Source organism: Aaosphaeria arxii, assembly GCF_010015735.1.
Source record: "Aaosphaeria arxii CBS 175.79 unplaced genomic scaffold BU24scaffold_1, whole genome shotgun sequence".
Classification (NCBI taxonomy): Eukaryota; Fungi; Ascomycota; class Dothideomycetes; order Pleosporales; genus Aaosphaeria; species Aaosphaeria arxii.
The window spans coordinates 4,143,318-4,166,197 of record NW_022983474.1 but is presented as its reverse complement, the minus strand read 5'-3'; the positions used below and the strand labels follow the sequence as shown (position 1 = coordinate 4,166,197).

Genomic DNA, 22,880 nt, shown 5'->3' with positions numbered 1-22,880 from the left:
CCACCGGGCCTCCTCATCTTCCCCCAATATCTTTGCAATGGATCCGAACTCGGTCGGTGTTTTGTGTGCCTCTGATATCAGCATGCCTGGTTTGTAGTCTCAGCATATGGAATCTGGCCCATATTCGGCTTGACTTTCAGGTTTGTCACCATCTTACAATGCGTCAATTTGTCGCTCTGGTATTCGTATCAATGGTTATCCAAGGATTGTATTGAAAATTTCATGGATGGGTAGGCTTACTTTCGAGGTGTTAATCTGCGGCGTCCTTAGACGAGTTCCATGAGGAATGTTACAGGTATCCTCCATGTGCCGAACTTACGCTGCCTAGCTTAGATATATTTAAAAGGTATTCCATTCGCTATCGGTCATCTTCTTTCTCTTCATGCAGTGGGCCTTTCCCTTCCGCCTGCTGCCAATAGTACCATAGAAGCTTCCTTACCGCACGGGGATGATTTCGTGCCATGTCGTCTGAGCATGCGGTGGTAATTTTCATGAACAGTAAGTAACAAACGAGAGGCAACCTTTCCTATCTGTTGTGATCTGTTGGAAATTTAATTGATAGTCATTGGTATCACTCATGAGGTTGCAGTCGGAAACGGATGCTTGCATCAAAGTATACCTGGGTTACCCCGCGGCTACACCCCTGCCTCAACACAAAGTCATGTCTGCGACACGAGAGATTGAGAAAGCCAAGGTGTCGACACGTATAGAACTTCTGTTTCTCTGGCGGATTTGATTGAGCGCCATTGCGCGCCTCATGAGCCGCCTGCTCATTGTCCGTATCATCGTTGTCTACACGGAATCCTCTAAAGCAGCCAACGTCAAGATGTCCATCCGCTCAGGGTTCTTGTACCGACTAGAAGAACGACAAGTTGTTCGCCTAGTGGGAATCAACGAGGTTGCGTCCGCAACGCTTTCTGCTGAACTTGGACTCGGCAAGATCGGCAGCATCGGCGTTAGAGGCCTCAGTGCCTGCACGGTGGTGATAGTCGCCTCCAGACACCGTGCAATTCTCGCACATGTTGCACCAAACGAGCTAGAGTCTCCCGAGGAAGACTCCTACATCAAACTCGCACATAGAATGATGGATGATCTCTTCGAGGCCTATCGGAATCATTCCCAGTGGTTTGCCGGAAACACCAGGACGTGGGTAGTCTATGCAGTCATAGGTAGCGACGTTGCCACACCGGAACAAAAGGACATCATCACCTCTCGAATCAAGGAGATGAACCTTCCAGAACCAATACAAATCGCCCGGCCGTTAAAACCATTCGTGAGCAGCTCTCAATCTGAAGGCACTGTGGTGGTTATTGGTAGTGCAGACTCTGCTCGTCTATTCGTAGAAGACAGAGAAATTGCAAACGAAGAAATTGGTCAACATACGGCAACACCAGCTCACACGGTTACTCGTTCTGAAACCACGGCATTAGCATCTTCCTCGTCCAATATATCCACAACTGGGCATTATGGCTCAGCTCAGAAACCTGAGTACGTATGGAATGACGGCACTTGGGGCCCCAAACCGGCCGCTACTGCAGCTTCTTCAGTAGCACCTCCAGTATCTACAACACCCACAGGAACGCGCTGGGACGGGCAGTATCATGTATCAACTGCGAACCCGGCGTATGCTTGGATCAGTGGTGCCTGGGGTCTCAGGCCTGGACAGAGACCGTCTTCGTGTGTAGATAGAATGGCATTCGTCTCGATGGTATAAAAGTTGAATGATCGTCTAAGAGGCGGATAAGAGTCATCTAGACGGCAAGCAAGGAATAATTAAGTACGCTTTCAAGTGGTTTCTTGAGGAGCATTTTGTTGGCCCTTTTTCCCAAGAGAGCTTTTTACTCCAAATGGTTAGCATGGTCTTGGCCAGGAGGAGCTTCGATCATCGCAGTCAGTACTTCACCAACTACATCACTAATTCATACATACTATGAACCGCGCGCTCCGTACTCCGCAGAGTCCGCACCATGCATTTACCGTCTTAGTAGTCTTCTTCTCCTAGATAGCTCAACGCTGCCTGCGTCCAATATCAAGGTGCCTTTGGCATCTTTCCCTCCCACGTCACCATGGATAGTCTCCCTGATGACATACTTTACATGCTCATCCTCTGTCTCGTTCATGACGTCGGTATTCACGAGTCACTCAAGCTTCGATCGGTATGCTGTGAGTGGTCAGATCACACTCCTGCGGTGCGTACTCACGCAAGACAGCTCGATTTAGCGTCGTCATTGAGGATATCATTTATGCCTTGCCGACATTCGAAAAAGAAGATGATCAGAGCCCACCCCATCTGAGACGAGACCCACGAATGCCGAAAGTGATGGTAGCACAATTAATTCAACGAAAGACATACATGCACAATGGTCGGAATCGAAGTATTTGCTTATCGATCCGAAGGGCCGAAGATCTCCTGGCTACGGTCTCGTTAGACAAAGAACGCACCGCCCTTGGAAAATGTGCACAAGTCTTAGCTACGACGGCTTCCCATACTCTCTATTTTTTTGATATCATCAAGCACCTCAAGGTGGCCGACAAGGCAGACGCCTACCCGGAAGAAACTCCTCTTGAGAATGCCTTGATTGCTGCAACCTGTATGCATCAAGTCTCGACAGTGAAGACGCTAGTTAAAATGGGAGCAAAGTCAACTGCGATGACAAGGTTTTTTGGAGATGCCATGACAGCTGCTGCCAGATTCGGTTTCCACGATATACTGGTCCATTTTCTCGACCATTCTTCTATCACGCCGTCCCCAATTAGGTTTCTTACGCACGCCACAGCGCTCGAAGCGGCCTGCGTAGCAGGAAACGAGCAGGCTGTGTCTATGTTACTCAGACGAACACCACTGCATCGACCACAATTATGGTTTGATACGGCTGCCCAAAGTGCTGTCCGCGCCAAGGATGAGCCTATAGCACTGATGATTTTGCACAATAGACAACCACATATCGACGAGAAGGAACCTATGTTTTGGGTCAATCTTCTCAGAACAGCTTCGAAGACCGCCTGCAATACTGTAATAGAGTTTATTTTCAAGTCGAGTAAGACAGACTTCGACGAAGAGCACATTGCCTTATCAATCGAGGATGCAAGCCAATGTGGACATGTTTCTACAGTGCAACTGCTGCTCACCAGATCGCCGAGTCGCATGAAATTGACAGGTGCCGCCTTTCTCGCAGCATTTCATGGCCGGAAAGAAATCGTCAATCTGCTTATTGCCAATCTCGGCGATTCTGAAGAATGTATTGTTGCTGATACTCTCGCAGGCGCTGCCCTCAACGGACATGTAGATCTGATTCGCCATGTGATGCGGCGGGTAACAGGGAAAACCGACAGCATTCCAAACTTTGGAGGCTCCAAGTTGATGATTTACGTCTATGCAATAAACTCCTGGCTCGATCTTCGGGTCGGGCGTCGCCAGTGGAAACCCTCTTTACCGTCTGCCACGTCCGATCAATCCCTATGGGAAGCCTGTGAAGAAGGGAGAATTGGAGAGGTTAGGAAACTAATCTCATCCGCACGTAAACGACGTATGAGTGCGCTTTGTTCTGCGGCGGCAAGGAGGCGTCATCCAGGTCTTCTGCTTTACCTTAGTCAGTTCGTTCCACCATGGGTGCTACCTGCAACCGCTCTCGAGTCAGAATCAAGAGCAATATTCGAGGTATACTTTTCTCTGGGTTGGAATGTGAATGCACCACTCAGCAGAATTACACCTCCACTACTTGGGTAAGCCCTCTATATGGCGTACTGGAAATCATCTTATGTGTAACAGGTACGTCCTTGACGACGAGTTCCTCGTACAATGGCTTCTTGATCACGGGGCAGACCCAAACACACGATGCGATTGGGATTTCACTCCCATGTCTCGTGCTGTCTCGGTGGCATCGTTACCCGTCCTTCGTCTGCTTTTCGAACGAACCGAGAGTATTCGGCCCGGCCAACTCATTCATTTTGTACTCGACCGGAAAGAACCTGACGTCAAGGATATTATCGATCTGCTCCTTGACCTGGGTGCTTCATTACATGCGATACAATATCAGGATGACCCCGCATCTTGGGCTGAGATGAAGTACCTTGGTTTAGGCACCCCCCTGCACGGGGCGATTCAACTCGGAAGGAAGGATCTGGTGTCATATCTGATCAAGAAAGGCGCCGATCGTATGATCAAAGATTCTTTGGGGAGAACCGCCATTGCCCTTGCCGAGACTTGTGGCTGTGAAGAGATCATTCAACTTGTCGGAGACGATCAAACCAAGCCTTCGAGTAGGTAGCCTTGATCGCCACTCGGTCGAAAATCTCCAGTAAGATACCTCTATTTTGTACTTTGTAATATTAGATCCTGCTACAACCCGTACCCCCCATTACGTGGCTGTCCAAGCAGAGTTCTACTTGCCAATTGCTAGGGCATTTGATTTCCTTCAACTCACTCAAGGTTGATCAGCAAGAAATGGCCAAGGTATATGGCGGCAAATTGAGAATTGTAACATGAGATCTCCCAGGACAGTCATGCTCTCGTGAAGTCGTGTATTTGCGCTTTCATCATGGCAGATACTTACTTGGCCTTCTCAGTGGGAATAATCAAATAGGACCGCCGCCGCTTCAGCCTTGTACGGCGTATCAACTCTGCAATAGCCCTTCCGCTCAAGTTGAATAATATCACCCTTTTCACATCCGGATAAGTTGCCGTCACCAAACGCTTCACTCCTAAACTCCGTCTTCTCGGTCAAGAAATCTTCAAAATTATCATCATCTTGAGGAATGTTCATTCAGCTTTGGTTCCGTTCATGGTTAGCGCGCTGGAGTGCTTCCCGCAAGAATCAGCACTAACTAAGCCCACATCCTCACACTATTAACTAGTGACTTCAAGTATGTGGAGGCGCATACCAAGCCAACGGGCCCTTGAGATCGAACGTGTTAGAGTATTATTATTCAAAGGATCATGGCTGCATTTGGCACCCAATATCGTCGTACAATATGATCACCATTCTTACTCGCGTGTAGACAAGACAGGTGGGGGGACACCAACACGGGCTGAGGCGTCGATCCGCAGTGAGGGTGAGGGGCGGGAACTAAAATGGGTCCCGTGGTTAGCCAGGCACCCAGGCGCCAGGTACAATTATCAATACATCACTAGACAAGGGGGTATCATGAATAGGCTGGACAGGTCTATGCATAGGTCTATGCATCTTTCACAGTGAAAACGACGGAACTTTGTATGATAGAAAGCATAATAATACCTCGAGAACGTGAAAATTATCATAAACTCATCAACTTGGTTGTAGGAAAAGGCTTGCTTCTTAGGAATACGTTTACCTTCATGGATTCGAAGCGTTTAGACCGTGTTTCTCGTGAATATGCGATGAAGAGTTCTCGAGTATTCATCGTTCTCTTGCAATCTTGCATCCATGAAGTCAGATGCTCCGGAAAGATTCGCCAGCATCGTGAAATCATTCGTGTACTCTATTCTGAGGCCGAGGTGCACAGCCAAAATGCCAAACCAAAAGGTCGTGGCAAACATCATTGGATTTTGCAATCCGAGAGTTAGCCAGAATGTCCCAGACGCCCATGTATATCGCATTATAGCTGACAGCTTTCTAGGAGACCTGATAGCAGGAAACTCCCCCTGCTCCTCCAGCTCCTCTAGAATCCGGACGAATTGATTGTGATGAGGGTCAAAGGAAATATCATCGAGCACATCCGCGCGCTGTCCTCCAAGCCAGTAAGGAGGGTGCTGGAATTCTATGGGCCACGAACATGCGAACTCAAGATCGATGATACGCGTAATGTTCCAATCGTCGTCGACTATAATGTTGCTCCTATGGAGATTTGTCAGACTGCAGACGAAGGGGCCAGAGCGGAGGTCTTTCTGTAGCATCGGTGGCAAGACGCCTCGCGCTGCCAGAATAGCCGCCAGTTCAAATTGTCCGCTGAACTCATCTGACATGGCATTGGGCTGATGCAGCAGTCTATTATGAAAGGCGTCTAGGGTTGCAAGGATGAAGTCGTCCGCACGAGTATAAGTCTGATCACGTGGAATAATGATGGGAAAGCCCTCGTTCTCTTGCATAATGATCTCTGCGTTGAGCGGGCGGTTGTCAAGGTGGACATAGCCAGCATCATCGAGCCGGAACGCACCAATGCGGGGAAGTGGAATGGCTGCGAGTGAGAGGAGTATTCGGGCAAGCCCTCGTTTGAGGTTGCTTTGCAGGCGGTCGTCCCCACGCTTGTCTTCCCACGAGTTCGAAAGCATGCTTCCCTCTGTGTCAGGGATAGTCTCAATCACCAAGTAGCCTAATCCGAGTGTGCTTAAAACGCTTGAGTTGTGCGGGATGTACCGAGTGGGACGCTGATAGCCAAGCAGGGTCCGAAAGCGTCGCTGAAATCCATGGGACCAGCGTGACCACCACGGTAGGTGGTCTACGTGGGTTAGCTATATAGATAGGAGCAAGGATTAGTGAGCCCTCCAGTGTCGAACTATATGTGACTAATCGTACCTGTTGACCTGTGGCTAGTCCTAAACCGTATAAATGTGGTATAGGAACTGAAGGACAGTGTTCTTGAAGCCAAGCATAGGTAGCAGCTTCGCACCTGAGCTTCTCATCTGCGTTTCCGGGATGCGTTCCCTCTCCGACACGGTAAGGTAGAGGAAATCGGACCATGACGGAAATAGGAAGCCCTGGATCGGGACTGTCAACGCGAACTGGCACGCAGACGTTGAAGGACCCGTGGCGCCAATGCTCTGGAGACAAGACATCGCAATTCTTTGGGTCAGCACCCAAGTGGTGAGCAACAATGTTCTGAATAAGATGGCGATCATTCTGGAGGCGTTGGAAGAAGGCTCGTTGGAGCCTCGGGTACTCGAGCTGGTGAACCACGTTGGTTCTCCTCTGTATTGCTTCAGAGAAGGTAATCGGACCAGAAAGCAATTCGAGGGTCGCCATGAGAGAGAATGAGAGAGAGATGGAGAGAGAGGGAGAGGGAGAGGGAGAGGGAGGGAGGGAGGGAGGGATAGATATAGAGAGAGGGACAACGGGAGAGGATGGGAGCAAGAAAAAGAAATAATGTAGCAAACAATTGAGCGCGTCCACGGGTTACACTTCCTTCCTATTCAGCGTGAAGCTGCGTCGCCAAGCGCGGGGTCACTCTGTATTCAACCCGAAATGTTGCCTCGAATTGCTTTTCTGAACGCAGTTCAGCTTCATACATATAATTTTGTGTGGAGCTTGGTTCCTTTTGAAAGAACAAATCATTATGACGAGGATGAGGCCAAACACCTCAGCCTTGTTCATGCCAATTCTCAAATGGGATCCAAGAAACTGAAGTTGTCGAAAAAGACAGATAAACTGTAATGATGTCCTACTAGAGATTCATAGTCGTTTGTATCTTTACACTGCAAGAGGACACTTGATGTCCGCTGATCTCCCTCATGTGTTATATAAAAGTAGTGGAGAGGCAGGTGGCGCCCGATCACGTTTAGGATCACACCTCTACCACAAAGAAAGTGCCCAGGTTACGCAAAGGCCGCAAAAGCGGGATGAAGCGCTCCCCATACAGCTTATAAGTATATCGGCCTGAGAAATTGCCTCTACAGCAGTTGTAAGTGGATAAAGTTGCCTAGAAGCTTAATTGGTGTGCTTTTCTGCTACATAGCAAGAGCTACACTGCAGCAAGAACGTTAATAAGTATTTACTTGAATTTACAGCTGTCTTATATCCTCCTTTCTTATCTGACAATTGCCACTTAAAAAGTATATTAGTGTTGTTGCTATCATAACTTAGATTACAATAGCCATATTTAATAGCGGTGCAGGACATCTCTATTTCAGCACCAACGCTGGGCGTGCAGCATTCGACAGCATTCGACAGAGGATTTTGCTGTTAGGCCATCCTCAAGCCCTGTACTATGTAGTAGTGAAGTAAAGTTGCATTGCTACGCTGATCAGGTAGGATAATACATACAAGTACTTCCGAAGGCTAGCGAAGGTTGTACTGAAATACTGCTTATATAATCTTCAGCACAGGCCAAGTCATGGGTTCGACCAACACTGTTTATACTGGACTGCGTCCTCAACTCTTCTCCATTGACATGTCCCAGCCAAAACGCGTTGTTCTCAAGTGTCGGGAACAGTATGCCCAAGACGGCCAAGCTGTTATTAAAGAATTCTTGAATTCGCAAAATTTTGGATCCTATGAAGAACTCATCTCTTTAAATAATCTCTTTGTACATTTTGTCTTTGATCCACGCTCCCCTTCTGGCATATTTCTTGTCCTTGATGTTCATTGCAATGAATTCCCAGACGTCGATCCTAGCACTCTAGATCTTCAAGTATTCAAAGTTTCCAAACCGAACTCTTTGTACGTTAATGCTATTCCTGAAAATTGTTAGCTAACTAATAGTTATAGTATGTTTCGAGACCTTGGAGAAGCTGCTTGTAAGCAGGCGCAACCACGATCTGTGGAGATAGGATGGGGAAGAAACAAGCCTATCAGTCGGAAGAATTAGACGGCGTATATCCTTTGCACACAGGGCAGTCTCCAGGAACGTCTGTGTCTTGGACATCACGGCTTAAAGGGAGATCTCTCTGAAACCCGGTCGATGACCGGCATGGTGTGACTTGGTTTTGAGGTGCATTAGGACAATAATTGACCTCTCCACGAACTTCATGTTTTGGATTACGGGTGCAGGAGGCGTACGTTGTACAAGAAATGGTGCACATGTTGCTCAGAAGTAAGAACGAATGCGAGATAAGGATGAGAAGGCTGAACAATCGAGGCTTACAAGGCTGTTGTACTTAATATGGCGGATGAAGCCAAGCAAGAATGAACGAATCGCTATGATGACAGAAAGCAGCAGACGGGAATCGTTTGCCGCCGCATGGCTGGCGTTAAGGCCTAGCCACGTGTACATTTCTATTTCGTTATCCTCGCTAGCGATAACCTCCTTCTGAGTGGATCAACTGTGATGAAGGTTTGATAACACCACTATCCGTTCTCGACATCCTACTTTGTTAAGCCCTCTCTCATCTATCACCAGCCTAATATGGAGAACACAATACCGTGCAGCCTGCGCTCGACAGCATACAAAGCCCTTACGATGCAAAGTAACTACTCGTCTAATTCTGGTAGGGGTTTTAACATCCCTTACTCCGTGGCGAGCACAAGGCTACTTCAGGCAGCGTGATCATCCGTCTCAGCTGGTGGCTCGTTCGATCAGTTCTTACCGGGACGACTGTTCAAGTCGAGCGGTTTCAAGTCATACCTCGTACAACGAGGAACAGGCTCTTGTATTCTGACTGGTTTTGAGGTGCGTCAGGACAGTAATCCTCTCCACGAATGCAGAGGTTTAGGCACCTCAGGCAGGCTCCAATGTGTGCCCACCAAGTAGACATTTGCGAGGCATCAAGACTGTTAACTGGCTACAGCACACTCATGAATAGTAGTCCTGATTTGCAGGTTGGGGTCATCACCCGCCCGCCAATGCCTCTAAAACCGATTTCAGGAACCCAACCCAGAAACCGTTGAGACCTTCGTCAAGGGCGTATTCCACGACGTTCCGCCATAACCTCAGCTTTGAAGACCCCCGATATACTACTCGTTGCAGCATTTCCAAACTCTAAAATGCGCACCGCTCCGCCTTCGTTAGATTCTAGATACGCGATATAAAAAGAAAGCTCGTGTCCCACAATGGTGAAGCCTGGCTCCACGAGGCAGGTAGTGTCGGGCAGGCCCGCACATCGTCCTAGCTTCGCCTTCTTACGCAGACTCGCCGCCATCCATATGCTAAGCTGATACTCGGCTTCAAGCTTGTCGCCATCGGAGGGCCTAACCTCGATGCCGGAGAAGACGGCTGTGGTCTTGGTGGAGGCATCAGTCGTATGGCTGATGCACTTGTTTCCATGGTGAAGAAGGCGGGCGTAGAGAGATCCGAAAGGTGATGCGTCGTGGGAGTAGGAGAGAGTGTAGTTGGCTTTTCGGTCAAGAGCGCGCTGCTTGCCAGATGTATCAGCGGCGCGCGAAAGGAACTCAAGGTCGATATTCTGGAATTGTCTACCATATAACAAGCGTTAGACTATCAGAGTTTCTTAAACCAGGCAGGTGGGGTGCAAGTACACGCTCTGAATGCATAGTCTACCCTTGGCGTACAACCGGAGCGCGAGTCTCACTATCGGCCGGACCACATCGTCGCACCACGCATTCTCGTCGCGGCCTCTTGTCTGGCAATGAAGCGCTTTCTTGAATATCGTCTTCACCTTCTTCAATGTGTATTCCAAGTCGGTACGGGCGACAGGATCCAGATTGGGGTCAGAGAGATCCCTTGTAGGGGTCTTGCTGAAAGCGGAAGGCTTAAATCTTTGGAAGCCGATATCTGTATCGGCTTTGATTGACGTCTCGAGCCACCCAGGTATCCAGCCCTCGTCCAGCCCGTCCTCAAGCCGCGCTACCACGGCCATCACTCGCGCAGGAGGTTCTGGATCCACCCCGTCTAGTGGTTCAGTCGTGATTGGAGGCGATGCAACTCTGAGAGCAGCAATCGTCTCACGCGATGGGCTGTTACTACGTCGAGGCGTTGAAGCGCCTGTGCGGCTACTAGATGGGCTAAAGGTGCTGGAATTTCCCAACATAGGCAGGCGGGTAGATCCAGCGGCCGATACGTTCTGTGGAAGCAAGTCATCTGTATTCCGCCGCTGGCGTTTGCTAGGGCTGATATCACGATGTGCCGACAGTGTACTATAGCTGGTAAATATCTCAACTCTTCTTAATAAAATCTTGCGAATGCACTGTTGTAGGCATGAAATACCAGCAAGGGGCCTAACGTATCAACCCTTTGTAAATAGCAAAAGTAATCAATATTAGTCTAACACTAACACCAATATAAACTATAAATTTACCTAGGTAGATAAATGTATAGTTTGATAGAAGTTATAGGCATTAGGTAGAGATATTTGAGACCTAATCTTCGTCGGCTAGAAGAAAGAAGTGATATACATGTTAAAGTAGAAATCTTTGATTATCAGTATTGGATATCCCCGACCCGAAGCGCCTATCATCGGGAATTGGAACCAAGTAGCGCTGAATGCAATGACTCCTCCAGTTGATGTATCTTTTCAGATCGTAATTAACACCCAATTATGCTATTCGTCTCTTCGCAACCCCTTTGAAACTCCATTGGCAATCAAGAACACACCGCAGAAACCATCATGCTCTATCGCAATCTCATCGAGACGTCCTATTCTCGCCCGTCCGTAGAGGAGCAGAGTCAAGCTCAAGAGGCTCAGAGTTCGCCGGCATTTCCATAACGTTTGACCTGTTACAAAGAAGCAGTCAGCACAACAGTTCCTCCATCACACTCTTAAACAAATTCGAAGATCATAAATTACCTTTGGTGAGGAGATTCCGCCTCGTTATAGTGTGCGTATTTCTGTGTTGAACCGATAGGATGGTATTCCGTCGTCGGCGCCTCGACTGGATTGGTCGGTGTACCGGAATCAATTTCAGCCATTTTGGTAGCATCGGACCCTGCTCTTCTATTCCTCTTGCGCAGGAAGATAAATACGCCAATGCCGACGAGAAGCAGGCCTCCGACACCAACGCCTACGCCGACACCAATCGCGGTGGAATTGCTGCTCGATCCTCCCGAGGAAGTCTGTCCACCACCCACTGTTTGCGTCGATGTCGAAACGTTATCCACCGTCGTAGACACCTCGGTCGACGAAATTGAAGTCGTAATCGAAGCCGACGATGAGGACGGCACAGCAGAGCTCGGCGCTGTAGTCTGAGGCTGGAAATTTTTGTCCCCGATAATCGTCACGGTCCAAACATTCAGCTCTTCGAATGTGAATACCTCGTGTCCGGCGCTGCAGCTGCAATCGTCGAAGCAGCAGTAAGACTGGGGGCTATCGGTCGAATTGCAGTTATGCACCGGAACGCCATTGTTGTCAATGTCGAGGCAGTGTCGTGGGCAGTTGCCACTCTTCCATGTTTTGTCTGTGCAGGTGCCGCGGTGGAGGCGGGCGAGGGTCGAGTTGTTTGGGTCTTTGTGATGTGGATTAGATGTTGTTGGCGGAGAGGTGGAGGAGGGTTCGCGCTTCGGTACCTGAGACGCAGAGGCCGTTCGAGAGACATGCTTGGCCCTTTGAGAGATGTGAATATATGGCTCTTGGAAAATATGAACTGAGAGGTTCTTACGTCGAAACAACAGGCGGATACTATGGAGTTTGGGTTACACGCTGGGTTGAAGATTAGTTGGTGATCTGGGGCTCGCGCAATCGCAGGGAGACCGACCGGTATCTGAATCAACTGTATCACCATTAGGGAAGAAACACGACTGAGCAGATATGCTGAATGGAAAGAGTGACAAGACTGCGAGGCCTATGGGCGCAAACATGTTGGTTGTGTATTATACGAGAGAAACGGAAAACAAGCGAGTGACAAAAGGAACTGGAGTTTTGACAGCGGGACATGGGCCTTAAACTCCGCGAAGACATGTCAAACTAGGACGTTCAAAGCTTGTTGGAAGATTGGTGACAGGGCCAAAAAGAAGCTAAATCCATAAAAGTTGGGTTGATGACCGGGTTGTCAGACATTTGCATTGGTGCTTACCCCTTGAATCGTAGGAGGCTCTATGGAAATGGAAGTAGTGCAATATGCGGCAATGATCCTACAAGAACTTGGCCTATCGGCCCGTTTCCAGAGACTGGTATTCTCGATGATCGAAGTTGGAACAACTAATTATGGGTTCAGAATAAAATCCCGAAGATTATGTAGAATGGGATGGGCGGTATGCTAGAAAGAAAAATCCCCATTCACTGGTTGTTCCAATACGGGCCTCTATTCCCATCAACTATGGCTTCGGAGTGTGGCATGAAACGTTCTAACAATGTGGCTGTCCTATGTCCGACCCGCCCCATCATTCCATGTCGATAATGCATAAGTAATGGAATGAATCGAAGGATGACGGTACGAGTAATTAGTAGTCAGTGGAGTGGCAGAGTTCAACATCAATCCATTTATTCCCGTCAAATTACCTGATTGGGCGAACGCGTAGTTGCGTAGTTGGTCCATGCACGCGACGGAGCACCATCCATGATCAACTATTATTCCATCACTCACTAACTACTCAAACAACCACCAACTTTACTTTACTCACTTCACGACTTTCACTCACAACTTCACCCACATCGTCGTCACTACCACCATCTCATGCGCATGAGAGGCCTCATCACCGCTCGACATGTCGGAACCACGGCGGTCCACGAGGACGCGTGTCCGAGAAGAGGCTGCTCAGGAAGCCACTCCCACCGCCGCCCAGACCCCCGAACCTCTGAAGGAAACCCCCAGCAAGGCACCGACAAAAGCTTCGCTGAAGCGCAAAAGGTCAACAGCAGTAGTCGCGAAAGAGACCAAGGAATCGACACCTGCCACTCCCGTACCTGAAGTCTCTGTCGAACCACCCAGGCTCAGACTGCCCATCAGACTGACAGCTGGCGAGCCCTTGCCTACGCTTCCATCGCCACAACCTCTGTCGCTGCCCGCAGACGAGTACCAGACACTCCAAGAAAGGTGCGCATCCACGGATTAATGCTTCTGTGATAGAGATTTAGACTGATATATTGTGTAGTGGTGTTCTCGGCGCATCTCTCCAGGAGTCGAAAAAGAATTGGATAAGGAATAACTTCAGAGTCTTCCACGCTCACTTTCAGCCTCCGAAAAAAGTGGCAGACCGTACCGATGAGGACAAACAGAAGATTCTCAAACAGAAGGAACTCATCAGGAACTTCCCACAGATTGGCAACATATGCCAACTTGTAATCGAGCCGCATACGTTCGACATTCGACTCTATGGTTCTAGAGAGGTGTACCGCCAGCCACCGAAGAAAGCCGTTCAATACAATCAGTGGCCGACTCACAACAATCAATACACGCACTCGCCGTATCAGCATCAACACCAACATCAACACCAGCATCAGCCCCAGCATCAACACCAGCAGAAGCAACCTCAATACCACCACAATGCCCCGGCGCCGTATCAAAACCCGCCACCACCTCCACCGCCCCGCCCTCAGCCAAAACCGCAACCGCCACCGAAACCAAAGCCGCCGTCCAATACCACTAGTACGCCGGCACCCGATCCCGTGATTCACATGTTGGCACAAAGGGCCGGTCAAGATCCTGAATTGAAGGCCATCATGAAGATCGTGGCTGGGGGAACGGCGAATCCAGATCAGCTAGCTTTCTTCCAGAGGCACATCACAGAGCTCACGGAATTGCTGGCGAAGCAGAAAGAAGCTGCCGAGAAGGCTCAAGCGGCACGGAAGCAAAGAGAAGCTTATCAAAACTATCAGGCGCAGCAAGTGTCTCAGGCGCATCAGGCTCCTTCTGCGCAACAGACGACGCAGGCACATCCGTCATCCCAGGCACATCAAGCTCCGTCAGCAGGCCAGAGGGATGCAGCGAACTCCCCTCATCCAGCAAGCCAACCCCCTTCAGCAACTGTACCTCCGGCAACTCAACCTCCGGCACATCAGACTCCTCCAGCACACCAGGCTTCTTCGGCACCACAGAGTTATCCTTCGAATCAAGGTCCTCCCGCAAACCAAGGCTCCACGGCAGGACATGGTTCCCCAGCAGAACAGGCTCCTGCGGAGAATCGAGCTAATGCTGTACACCAAGCTCCCCCGGCGCATCAAGCTCCCCCACCGACCGGAACTGCGACCCCTCCTGTTCCTCCGGTGAGTTCAGCAGTACCACAGGCACCGCCGGCGTCTCAGTCTGGCTCGCAGCATACCCAGTTGCCCTCTGAGCCTCAGAATGCACCAAAATCATACCAGCAACCTCATTCCCAATCTCAAAATCAAATCCCTCCACACTCTCAAGCACCATCTCAAAATATCGGGTCTACACAACCTCCAACTCCAACTCACACCTCCTCTCAATCACACCTTCCGCACCAATCGCAGCACCAGACACAGCATAATGTCCAGCCTCCTACACCAAACCAGACACAGTCATATCAACAATCATATTCGCAACACCAACCCCGCCCCCCACTACCAGCATCGAACCAGTATGCCAATACTGCACCACCTCATCAAGGATCGGGATCGTACCAGAATCAGTATTCCCAAAATTACAATTCAACACAATACGCCCAGACGAACCAACAACAGCATTCCCACTACTCCCAGCAGTCGTACCGGCCCCAGCAGCAACAACAAAATTACCAACAGCAACATTACCAATCCCATCAATCTCAATACTATCCCAATGCTCACAATTCTCAGCAACAGGTCATCCAAAAAGGATACCGCCCACTCATATTCGACTTCGTGGAGGGCAATGGCGACAAGTTCTATCTCCCATCGTATGCTTTCATGGAGTGGCTTCCGGGCCAACAGGGCGTGAAGATGTCGTTCCTTGTAACGAAGAGGAAACCGAAGCCGAAGGAAGAACCGAAAGAAAAGGTTCCTTCGACACCCGCTCCAAAGGCGACACCTACAACCAAGATGACACCAACAGCTGCGAATCAACCAGGATCGACGCAAGGTGCCGCATCAGGCGCAACTCTCAATGCGGCAGCGGGCGCCACTGTACCGGCTCCTAACGCAAATGCAGACCCAAATACGCCGGCGCATGCGCCATCGGCCTTCGCAACAGCAACGGGCCAGACGGGACAACAAGCACCGCCAGCAACACCTGCGACCCCGCAACCAGTTATCCCACAATACGTACCTCCGCCGCGCATCGAAGACTTCGACGAGAAGACCGACATCGACAACATCATCTTCTACCAGCCCATCACCTGCAGCATCGTCTCCAGCAACGCAGACATCCTCGATTCGCTGCCCCGAGCCGTGCGTCCCATAGAACTAGTCGAGTCGTACATGGATATCATCTTCGACCGCTACCCCAAGGCAGAAGAGACGTACCTTGCATTCCGGCTGCCGAAGGAGGGCGCACCCGACGCAGAAGGCACGGAGCTGCCGACCAGAGAGCACAGCGATCGAACGCCTGCTCCCGTCGTATCGACTCCTGCGCCGGTGGTGGATACAGATGTCGTCATGGGCGGAACGGGACAGACCCCGGAGAAGAAGAAAGGTGCCGGCCGTCCTAGGAAGAGCTTGGTCACTTGAAGAAGAGAAGGCACACGTTCTCTTTCTCTACTTCTCTCATAACCTCAGATGCGAGGAGTACCAGCGCTAGGGAGGGAACGTCGGTACACGACAGGCATGTACAAAATATGTTTATATAGTCCTCCTTTCTCTCACCTTGACAATATGATACCCCCAAAAATACAATATAATTACGATCAAATCGAACGAGTCCACATGAATAGTTAAAGTAACGCTTGACTGGTTGATTGTAAAGACTTGTCTTTCATCTCATTCATATCTATCAATATCTGTCGTCTAAACCCCCTGTCTCCCACTCCTCAAAGCCCGTCGAGACGCTCTCTCGACTCTTGCTCCTCCCTCCAAATGGGCGTGTGTGGTGTATCCTGTCCGGTCCATATCCCACCATAACCACTCCCCCGACTCCCAGAACCCCTAACTCAAAAGAAAAAGAAAAAAAAAGGACGTCCTGTCCTGTCCTGTCCGCGTCTCTGTGCAGCTTAAACTAGCACAGTATATGAGCCAAAAAAAAAAAAATGCAAGCGCCTGAAAACTTGGAAATTTCCCCCTCCTTGTACCCATCATGAATGAAGTGTTCCCCCGGCCGCAATGCGTGAATAGAAGTATAAAAAAAAATAAAAAAAAGAACAAGAGAAAGAGATATATGATCCTAGAAAACGAAAGAGACCACGACGCGCCCACAACAGCGCCACAATATCTCACGAAAAATCATCATCATCATTCGAAACAATGACGCTCGGCAAGCTCGCCTTACTCCCCCTCTCCACCCCCTCCGTCGTCGCAGCAGTCTTTCCCCTAACCCCAACAAGCGCCGCCAGATCCCGCCCCGCCGTCTTCCCAAGCTCTCTGTCGCAGTCCGCGCACAGCTGCAGGAAGCAGCAGGAGCACGTGGCGCGGAACCCGGGCTGGTCGTGCAGGCACACCATGCAGGTCGGGGGCTGGAAGCGCGCGGTGTAGCGGGAGAAGGTGGCGTGGGTGGTGTAGCAGTGGAGGTGAGAGGGTTTGATGGGGCGGGCCGGGGTGGGGATGGGTTGGCGGGTTAGGGGGATGAAGGGGGGGAGGTTGTCGTCGTCGGGTGAGGATGAGGAGGTTGAGGTTTGGGAGAGGGGGAAGGGGGGGATTGTGGTGGTGGTTGAGGGTTGGGGGAGAGGGAGAGGGGGCGAGGGTTGAGAGGTGGTTTGTGAGGGGGGAGGTGCTTGTCGGGAGGTTGTGCGTGGTGGGAAGCGGGAGGACTCGATGGGCGAGATTGGGGATTCCTCGAGCGGTTCTTTGTCCTGTGGTGGCGTTGGAGGGTGTTGCTGTCGCGGTTGTTGCTGTTGCGGTAGTGACGTCTGTTTTGCTGGTTTTGGTGCTTCGTAGCTGAAGGGCCGCATGCTATCGCTTTCGGGGGAGATTGGCGATATCGGGGACTGGACGAGGGCGGCGTGGATGGTGCTCGCGAGCGTTGGCTTCTGAATGGCGGCTCCCGTCTGGATGGATTCAGTCTTTCGGGGGGAGGGAGTCGGACCAGGTGTGATGGAACTGGGGACAGGAGCAACGTTGGTCGTAGGGCTCTTCTTAGAGAAGAAATTGCTCGCGGACTTCATCGATCAAAAGTTAGCCATCGTTCGTCGGTACAATATTGCCAGGCGCATAGCACTCACGTTGTCGAGAGTGTTTTAGATGCGCTGGCGGGGGGAATGTGAGGTTTACCTTCATGATATCCATCCCTGTGGAACTCTTCCCCCGCATGTGCTTGCTCTCCTGCTTCTGTGTCTCCGAAACTTGGGTTTTTGATAGCGCTCGGGGATTGGACGGAAGACCGAATATCTTGCGAGGAGGTGGAGGAAGAGGTGCTTCCTGTCTCTGTGGCTCTTCTTTCACCTCTGGCACTGCGACTGGCACCTCGACTGGAGCTGCAACTGGCACTTCAACTGGTGCCTCGACTGGTGGGGCGTCCACGAAGGGGTTCTCAATTTTGCTCACGGTCGGCTTTTGGTTGTCCACCTCTGGTATGACTGGAACTTCCTTCTCGACATTCGGCTCTGACGGTCTACGGCCTTCTTCCGACTGACGAACAGGTTTCCTTCCACGAGGTCCAGTCCCCAGATCCGCAAGGCTGACAAACCCCTTCGATGGCAAAGGCTTCCGCTTGACGGGCGCGGTCGGTGCAGGTCGTAGCGGTCCCTGAACAACAAGCTCCGGCTCTTTCGAATCGCGTCGTTCCGGCCTCGACGCCTGCTTGAGCGATGATCTCCGTCGTTCAGATTTCGGCGGTGGAGGAGGCGGCAGCGGTCGATCTCCACTGGGTGTTGAAGTAAAAACGTCGTCCTTCGCTGGCCTGGGAGGCGCGACATCGTCTGGTAAATAGGCTGTTGATCCATTGCTCTTGTGGAGTGTGAGAGACGGCGGCTTCGAATTGCGCGACATCATCCGGGAAACAATCCTTTTCGGCTGGTCTGGTGACGACGATCCATCTGAAGAGGGCGAGCCAGGGGCTACGTTATCGTCAACGCGAAGCTGGAACTTCATCATGATCGGAGGTAGTGGTTTCTCATCGCTGGTCGGGGGAGGAGGAAGCTCCTTGTACTCTGGACTGAGGGGGTAATCGAAGGACGATGCGTCTTCGCGGCCGAAGGATGTGCCATAGTCGTTCAACAGGGCACTGATCACGTCTTGTCGCGATGAAGGAGCGGATAACCCAACGCCTGGTCGGGCCATGATATCAGTCATGATGGTCGTGGAAAAGAGTTGCTCCTGCAACTGGATAGGTCGTTGATATGAATAATAGTGCCACCTCTCTGTTGCCGTGGCACGCGTTGATGGGCCGGCCCGGAGTGGCTGTTCAAATTCCAAAGGTTACCCTGGAGAGGTGGTTGTCGAATGAAAGACCCTGTGGAATTCTATGTACTGTATCCTCACTGGTTGAGACGGATCAAGGTAACGGGGAATGTACAGTGGACCGAAATACGTGCGGTGCGTCTATAATTATGCTGCTTGGTGGAATACAATATGCTGTGCCTCTGGGGCGTGTATATGGATGCTGAATGGTAGTGTATCAGGTGGATTTGTACTGGGCTAGCAGTACAATGTTGGCTGTGCAGGCTGAGCTGAGCTGAACTGAAGCTGTGACTTTTTCCTGTGGTAAGTCTGGAATGAGTGCAAGGACGAGGCCTTTTTCGAGAAGAGAGAGTGACTGTAAGTGTAAGAGCTGGAATGAATGTGTGTTTGATAGACAAGGCAAGATGGCAAAGAAAACAAATGGCGATGGGAGGCCAGGAGGTAAAGAAATTAAGCTTGATCAGCGGAGAAAGAAAAAAACCACAACAAGACGAAGGAGCGGATCAGAGTATATTTAGTTGAATTAATCAAGTTGACCAGCAACATAAGAGGAAAATGATGCCCTAATTTCTCGGACAAATAGGTGGGCTGTCTCAGAATCATCATGGGTCCTCCTGGGTTTGGGGCACTGGCGAACGAGAGGCAGCCCGCGCGCCCGCTTGGGCCATTAAACACGTCGAGTGTTTGGGGCTTTCGTTAAGCTCTTCCTGCTTGTCGCAGGTTGATGTCCACGCCGAGGGCCTCCATGCAAGGTCAACCATTGTGTCTCGAGATGACAGGAGGTGACTGGGTCCCACGGTCCCGGGATCAAACGGCCTCTGGGCCATATGAGAGCTATGAGAGGGCAGAATTCAGCCAGAACGGCAGAGCCATGTCGTGAAGGGTTCTCTCTCAGTGGACAAATCATAGGTAGGGCTACACTAGACGTAGCGTAACATCTGGGGACGCCTATCGTTATCTCACAGAGAGCAGCTGAGGATGGGCCGGATCTGCCGTCCAGGGCGATTGTGTGGTTCGTTAGAGGGTGGATCAGCGGACGCGGATTTGCATTTTCTGATGTTCAGGGGCACACGGCACGAGGCGATGCCTTACCTTGCAGTGCGCGCTCTCGCACGTGACCGGCACTACCGTTTCACACGTCCGCAATGAAAGCGTTGACTTTTCGGTACTTGAGTCCAATCAGAGGGCACTGATGCCCATGACCCATCATCTATCGGGTCCACACGATGACGCATCTCTTCATGTTGTAATACTCCATGGACGATGGTTACTCCGGGATGTTTGGTCTTATGGCGAATCCGAATCCATGGACCCATAAAGGGTGGGAAGACGATGGCAATGAAGAAGCAATAATAATCAATCCACTCTCTCCACATAGTTGTTGGTAGTACGGAGTATAGCATTGGCAAACGCTTTTATACAGACTTGTTTAATTTGGTTTGCAACATGTAAATTGTCCTACGTTCTGTTCTTATTGACCACTCAGCTAGTCGTACCGGTCTTTATATGACTGTGTCACGTCTCCCCTCATTCATATCCTCTACTTCCCTGCATCATCCAGTCAGCCAATTAGAAAATATAGTTGCGAATATACCGCTGCGGTCTCTTGTGAGTGGGCTCTTCTATTCATCGACCAACATTCCTCCAATATACCAGAAATGCTCTGCTCCTCCAACACCGCCGTCCCGGATCGGTCTGACCATGTTGACGGTCTCCTCTTCTCCGGGATTCCGGTCGACGCCTATGGGTATTCCGCTCCTCTCATACTTGCTCCCCCTCCCCCTTCAAGCCTTTATGTATGCTATGTATGTACAGTACAATACATATGCTACAAGCCGGATCCGCCCAACAGGGTAAATTCGAAAAAGCATTCCAATGCGCCGTCGCTAATGGTCGACCAACTAAACCAGCCGAACAACAATATACGAGAATTGTGGGGAAAGTAAAATGATAAATCGCTAAATAGTTACAAGAAATATATGTAGTATCCCACCAGTGAGCCCAAACGTACGTTCGAGGTTCTCACTGGAACAGGAAGACGAAGATCATGGCGATTAAAGTGATGGTCGGCGCGAACGATGCAGTCGCTAGGGCGGGGGAGGCAGCACCTTTCTGGGGGGTTGCAGTCTTGTTAACGAACTGGGGACCGCAGGCGACTTGGATCTGCTGGGCGCCGGCGTTGTAGGTCTTGCTGATGGGCTGGGAGGTGTTGCCGGCGAAGGCGGAGAAGATGGCCATCGCGTTCTGGAGGCAGGAATTGCATGTGGGACGGGCACCTCCTGGCAGGTCGACACCGAGGGGCAGGTAGTAGGGATAGGAATCGGTGGTAGCCGACGTGTTGGTGACGGCGTTGGCGTAACCTGAACAACAACCAATTAGCATAACCGCGACCACAACAAGTACAATAACCACCATCTCATTACTCAGACGATCATCGCAACAGAGCAGACGTACAGTAGCTTCCCTCGCTGTCCCTTAGACAACTTGCTTGATACAGTGGCTCGTAAGCAATCAGCCCGTTGTATGCCTGCAGCACCTGCGGGTTGTCGTTCGAATAGTCGGTCGCGCAATTGCTGTCCTGCACCAGTTCTCTCGCCAGCCCGTTCATCGCGTCTGTGCATATTGTCTCGTTCGCTCTACATGTCGCCTCGAGGGTCTGCGTAATGCGAATATAGGATTTCGAGGCATCGAAGAAGCCACTGGAGGTCTGCAGTAGGGGTTAGTCAAACGGAGCGGGGAATCATTTGCGCGACAGGGTTTGCGCGCACCTGCAGTAGCAACGAGAAAGGATGGCATTGCTGGAAGGTCTCGTCGCCCAAAAGACGGCGGAAGAAGGTTGCGCAACCGGCTGTGAAGTTATTGGATAGCGCTGTGTCGAAAGGCTTGGGCACGACGAAGGGACTGCTGGACGCGGTGGGTTCGGTCTTTAAGGAGGCGGATTTGGACGTGGGGGTCGAGGCGGTCTTCGTCGAGGAGGTGGTCTCGTCGTTGTCATTCTGGCGGCGGTAGAGAGGCATCAACGGAATCTCGGGAGGAGGACGAGTGTCGAGCAGAAGAAGACTTGGGCCTTCCCACGTTTTTGGGATGAGGTCTTCAACGGGGACGGCGGCTTTTGGCAGCGCTGATCTTTTGCCGATCACATTCGCGTGCTGTGCGTTTACAGTCCCGAGTAGGGATGCCCAGACTAATAAAAGAATCACGAGCGATAACGATGCGCGCAACGTCGAGTTGATGGTCCGGAATTTCCTGACGGCCCTGGAGATGATGATGGTGATGGGAATCTGAATCTTGGACGAGGGGGAGCGGCGCAGTGGCAGTTCCTGTGGGCGGCTGATTTCGTTATTATAAGAAACAGGAACAGGTACCCGATTCATGATAGGGCACAATGGTGGCTGTGGTAGCTGCTGCACCTCGCTGCCATTCGCCGAGGGCTGGGAGACGGTATGGTGCGACATGGCTCCCGAGACCCGTTTCGCGAACTTGAAGGTTGCAACATCAGGTTTTACTCTGCTGCCGTTGTTGCTCTCGGGTACTTGCCATGGGGGCTCCATCTTCTATATTCGCTGTTGCGTGCTGTAGCTGTCCCGAATCGTCGACACCAACATGACCTCCCTCAAGGCTACCGGAGTTGCCTGAATGACTAGAGAGCGCTCGGTAGACGGTGGTCGTACAGGCGTGGGATTGGCTCAAAGGACCGCCTTCTTTAAGGGCACAGTCGACCGTCCCTTGCAGGAAATATCGAGCAGCGAACCGAATCGGTGCGGACCGAGGCGACAGTAGTATTGTATTATCTGATGCGAGTAACAGTACAGCAACCAACGGGGAGACCCAACCGACAAGGAGCGACGATAGTTGGAGGCGATGGTTTGGACGAGTTCTGTCGATCGATTCCAGAAGAGGCCTGGAGATGGTTTCGTATCCCTACTGCGAACTG

General features: G+C 50.9%; 10 protein-coding genes across 10 annotated transcripts; 5 read left to right on the top strand and 5 right to left on the bottom strand.

The window, feature by feature from the left end:
* The first annotated feature begins 659 nt into the window (after positions 1-659).
* BU24DRAFT_417508 (uncharacterized protein) lies at positions 660-1,925 on the top strand. The gene has a single exon (XM_033526742.1). It carries the CDS (start codon positions 758-760, stop codon positions 1,712-1,714), a length of 957 nt encoding a protein of 318 aa, XP_033390214.1. The 5' UTR covers positions 660-757; the 3' UTR covers positions 1,715-1,925.
* A 109-nt stretch (positions 1,926-2,034) lies between these two features.
* On the top strand, positions 2,035-4,654 carry BU24DRAFT_362751 (ankyrin). Its single transcript, XM_033524191.1, has 3 exons — positions 2,035-2,156; positions 2,211-3,723; positions 3,770-4,654. The coding sequence occupies exons 2-3, from the start codon at positions 2,309-2,311 to the stop codon at positions 4,266-4,268; spliced, it is 1,914 nt and encodes a 637-aa protein (XP_033390213.1). The 5' UTR covers positions 2,035-2,156; positions 2,211-2,308; the 3' UTR covers positions 4,269-4,654.
* A 583-nt stretch (positions 4,655-5,237) lies between these two features.
* BU24DRAFT_417506 (uncharacterized protein) lies at positions 5,238-6,954 on the bottom strand. Its single transcript, XM_033526741.1, has 2 exons — positions 6,492-6,954; positions 5,238-6,427 (listed from the first exon to the last, which is right to left on the bottom strand). The coding sequence occupies exons 1-2, from the start codon at positions 6,936-6,938 to the stop codon at positions 5,330-5,332; spliced, it is 1,545 nt and encodes a 514-aa protein (XP_033390212.1). The 5' UTR covers positions 6,939-6,954; the 3' UTR covers positions 5,238-5,329.
* Positions 6,955-8,082: 1,128 nt separating this feature from the next.
* Positions 8,083-8,499, top strand: BU24DRAFT_337671 (uncharacterized protein; the record flags this gene model as incomplete). Its single annotated transcript, XM_033523094.1, has 2 exons — positions 8,083-8,351; positions 8,400-8,499. 2 exons carry the CDS (start codon positions 8,083-8,085, stop codon positions 8,497-8,499), a joined length of 369 nt encoding a protein of 122 aa, XP_033390211.1.
* Positions 8,500-9,526: 1,027 nt separating this feature from the next.
* BU24DRAFT_446789 (uncharacterized protein) lies at positions 9,527-10,918 on the bottom strand (the record flags this gene model as incomplete). Its single annotated transcript, XM_033530788.1, has 2 exons — positions 10,140-10,918; positions 9,527-10,043 (listed from the first exon to the last, which is right to left on the bottom strand). Exons 1-2 carry the CDS (start codon positions 10,616-10,618, stop codon positions 9,527-9,529), a joined length of 996 nt encoding a protein of 331 aa, XP_033390210.1. The 5' UTR covers positions 10,619-10,918.
* Positions 10,919-11,913: 995 nt separating this feature from the next.
* On the bottom strand, positions 11,914-12,723 carry BU24DRAFT_417503 (uncharacterized protein). The gene is made up of 3 exons (XM_033526740.1): positions 12,279-12,723; positions 12,183-12,223; positions 11,914-12,127 (listed from the first exon to the last, which is right to left on the bottom strand). Exons 1-3 carry the CDS (start codon positions 12,379-12,381, stop codon positions 12,044-12,046), a joined length of 228 nt encoding a protein of 75 aa, XP_033390209.1. The 5' UTR covers positions 12,382-12,723; the 3' UTR covers positions 11,914-12,043.
* A 399-nt stretch (positions 12,724-13,122) lies between these two features.
* Positions 13,123-16,281, top strand: BU24DRAFT_446787 (uncharacterized protein). Its single transcript, XM_033530787.1, has 2 exons — positions 13,123-13,556; positions 13,615-16,281. The coding sequence occupies exons 1-2, from the start codon at positions 13,228-13,230 to the stop codon at positions 16,124-16,126; spliced, it is 2,841 nt and encodes a 946-aa protein (XP_033390208.1). The 5' UTR covers positions 13,123-13,227; the 3' UTR covers positions 16,127-16,281.
* A 389-nt stretch (positions 16,282-16,670) lies between these two features.
* BU24DRAFT_31113 (uncharacterized protein) lies at positions 16,671-19,049 on the bottom strand. Its single transcript, XM_033522832.1, has 2 exons — positions 17,819-19,049; positions 16,671-17,706 (listed from the first exon to the last, which is right to left on the bottom strand). The coding sequence occupies exons 1-2, from the start codon at positions 18,836-18,838 to the stop codon at positions 16,825-16,827; spliced, it is 1,902 nt and encodes a 633-aa protein (XP_033390207.1). The 5' UTR covers positions 18,839-19,049; the 3' UTR covers positions 16,671-16,824.
* A 1,260-nt stretch (positions 19,050-20,309) lies between these two features.
* BU24DRAFT_30858 (uncharacterized protein) lies at positions 20,310-20,885 on the top strand. Its single transcript, XM_033522831.1, has one exon. It carries the CDS (start codon positions 20,453-20,455, stop codon positions 20,801-20,803), a length of 351 nt encoding a protein of 116 aa, XP_033390206.1. The 5' UTR covers positions 20,310-20,452; the 3' UTR covers positions 20,804-20,885.
* An 83-nt stretch (positions 20,886-20,968) lies between these two features.
* BU24DRAFT_430380 (uncharacterized protein) lies at positions 20,969-21,963 on the bottom strand (the record flags this gene model as incomplete). Its single annotated transcript, XM_033529811.1, has 3 exons — positions 20,969-21,306; positions 21,401-21,653; positions 21,715-21,963. The coding sequence occupies 3 exons, from the start codon at positions 21,961-21,963 to the stop codon at positions 20,969-20,971; spliced, it is 840 nt and encodes a 279-aa protein (XP_033390205.1).
* Between the last annotated feature and the right edge of the window lie 917 nt (positions 21,964-22,880).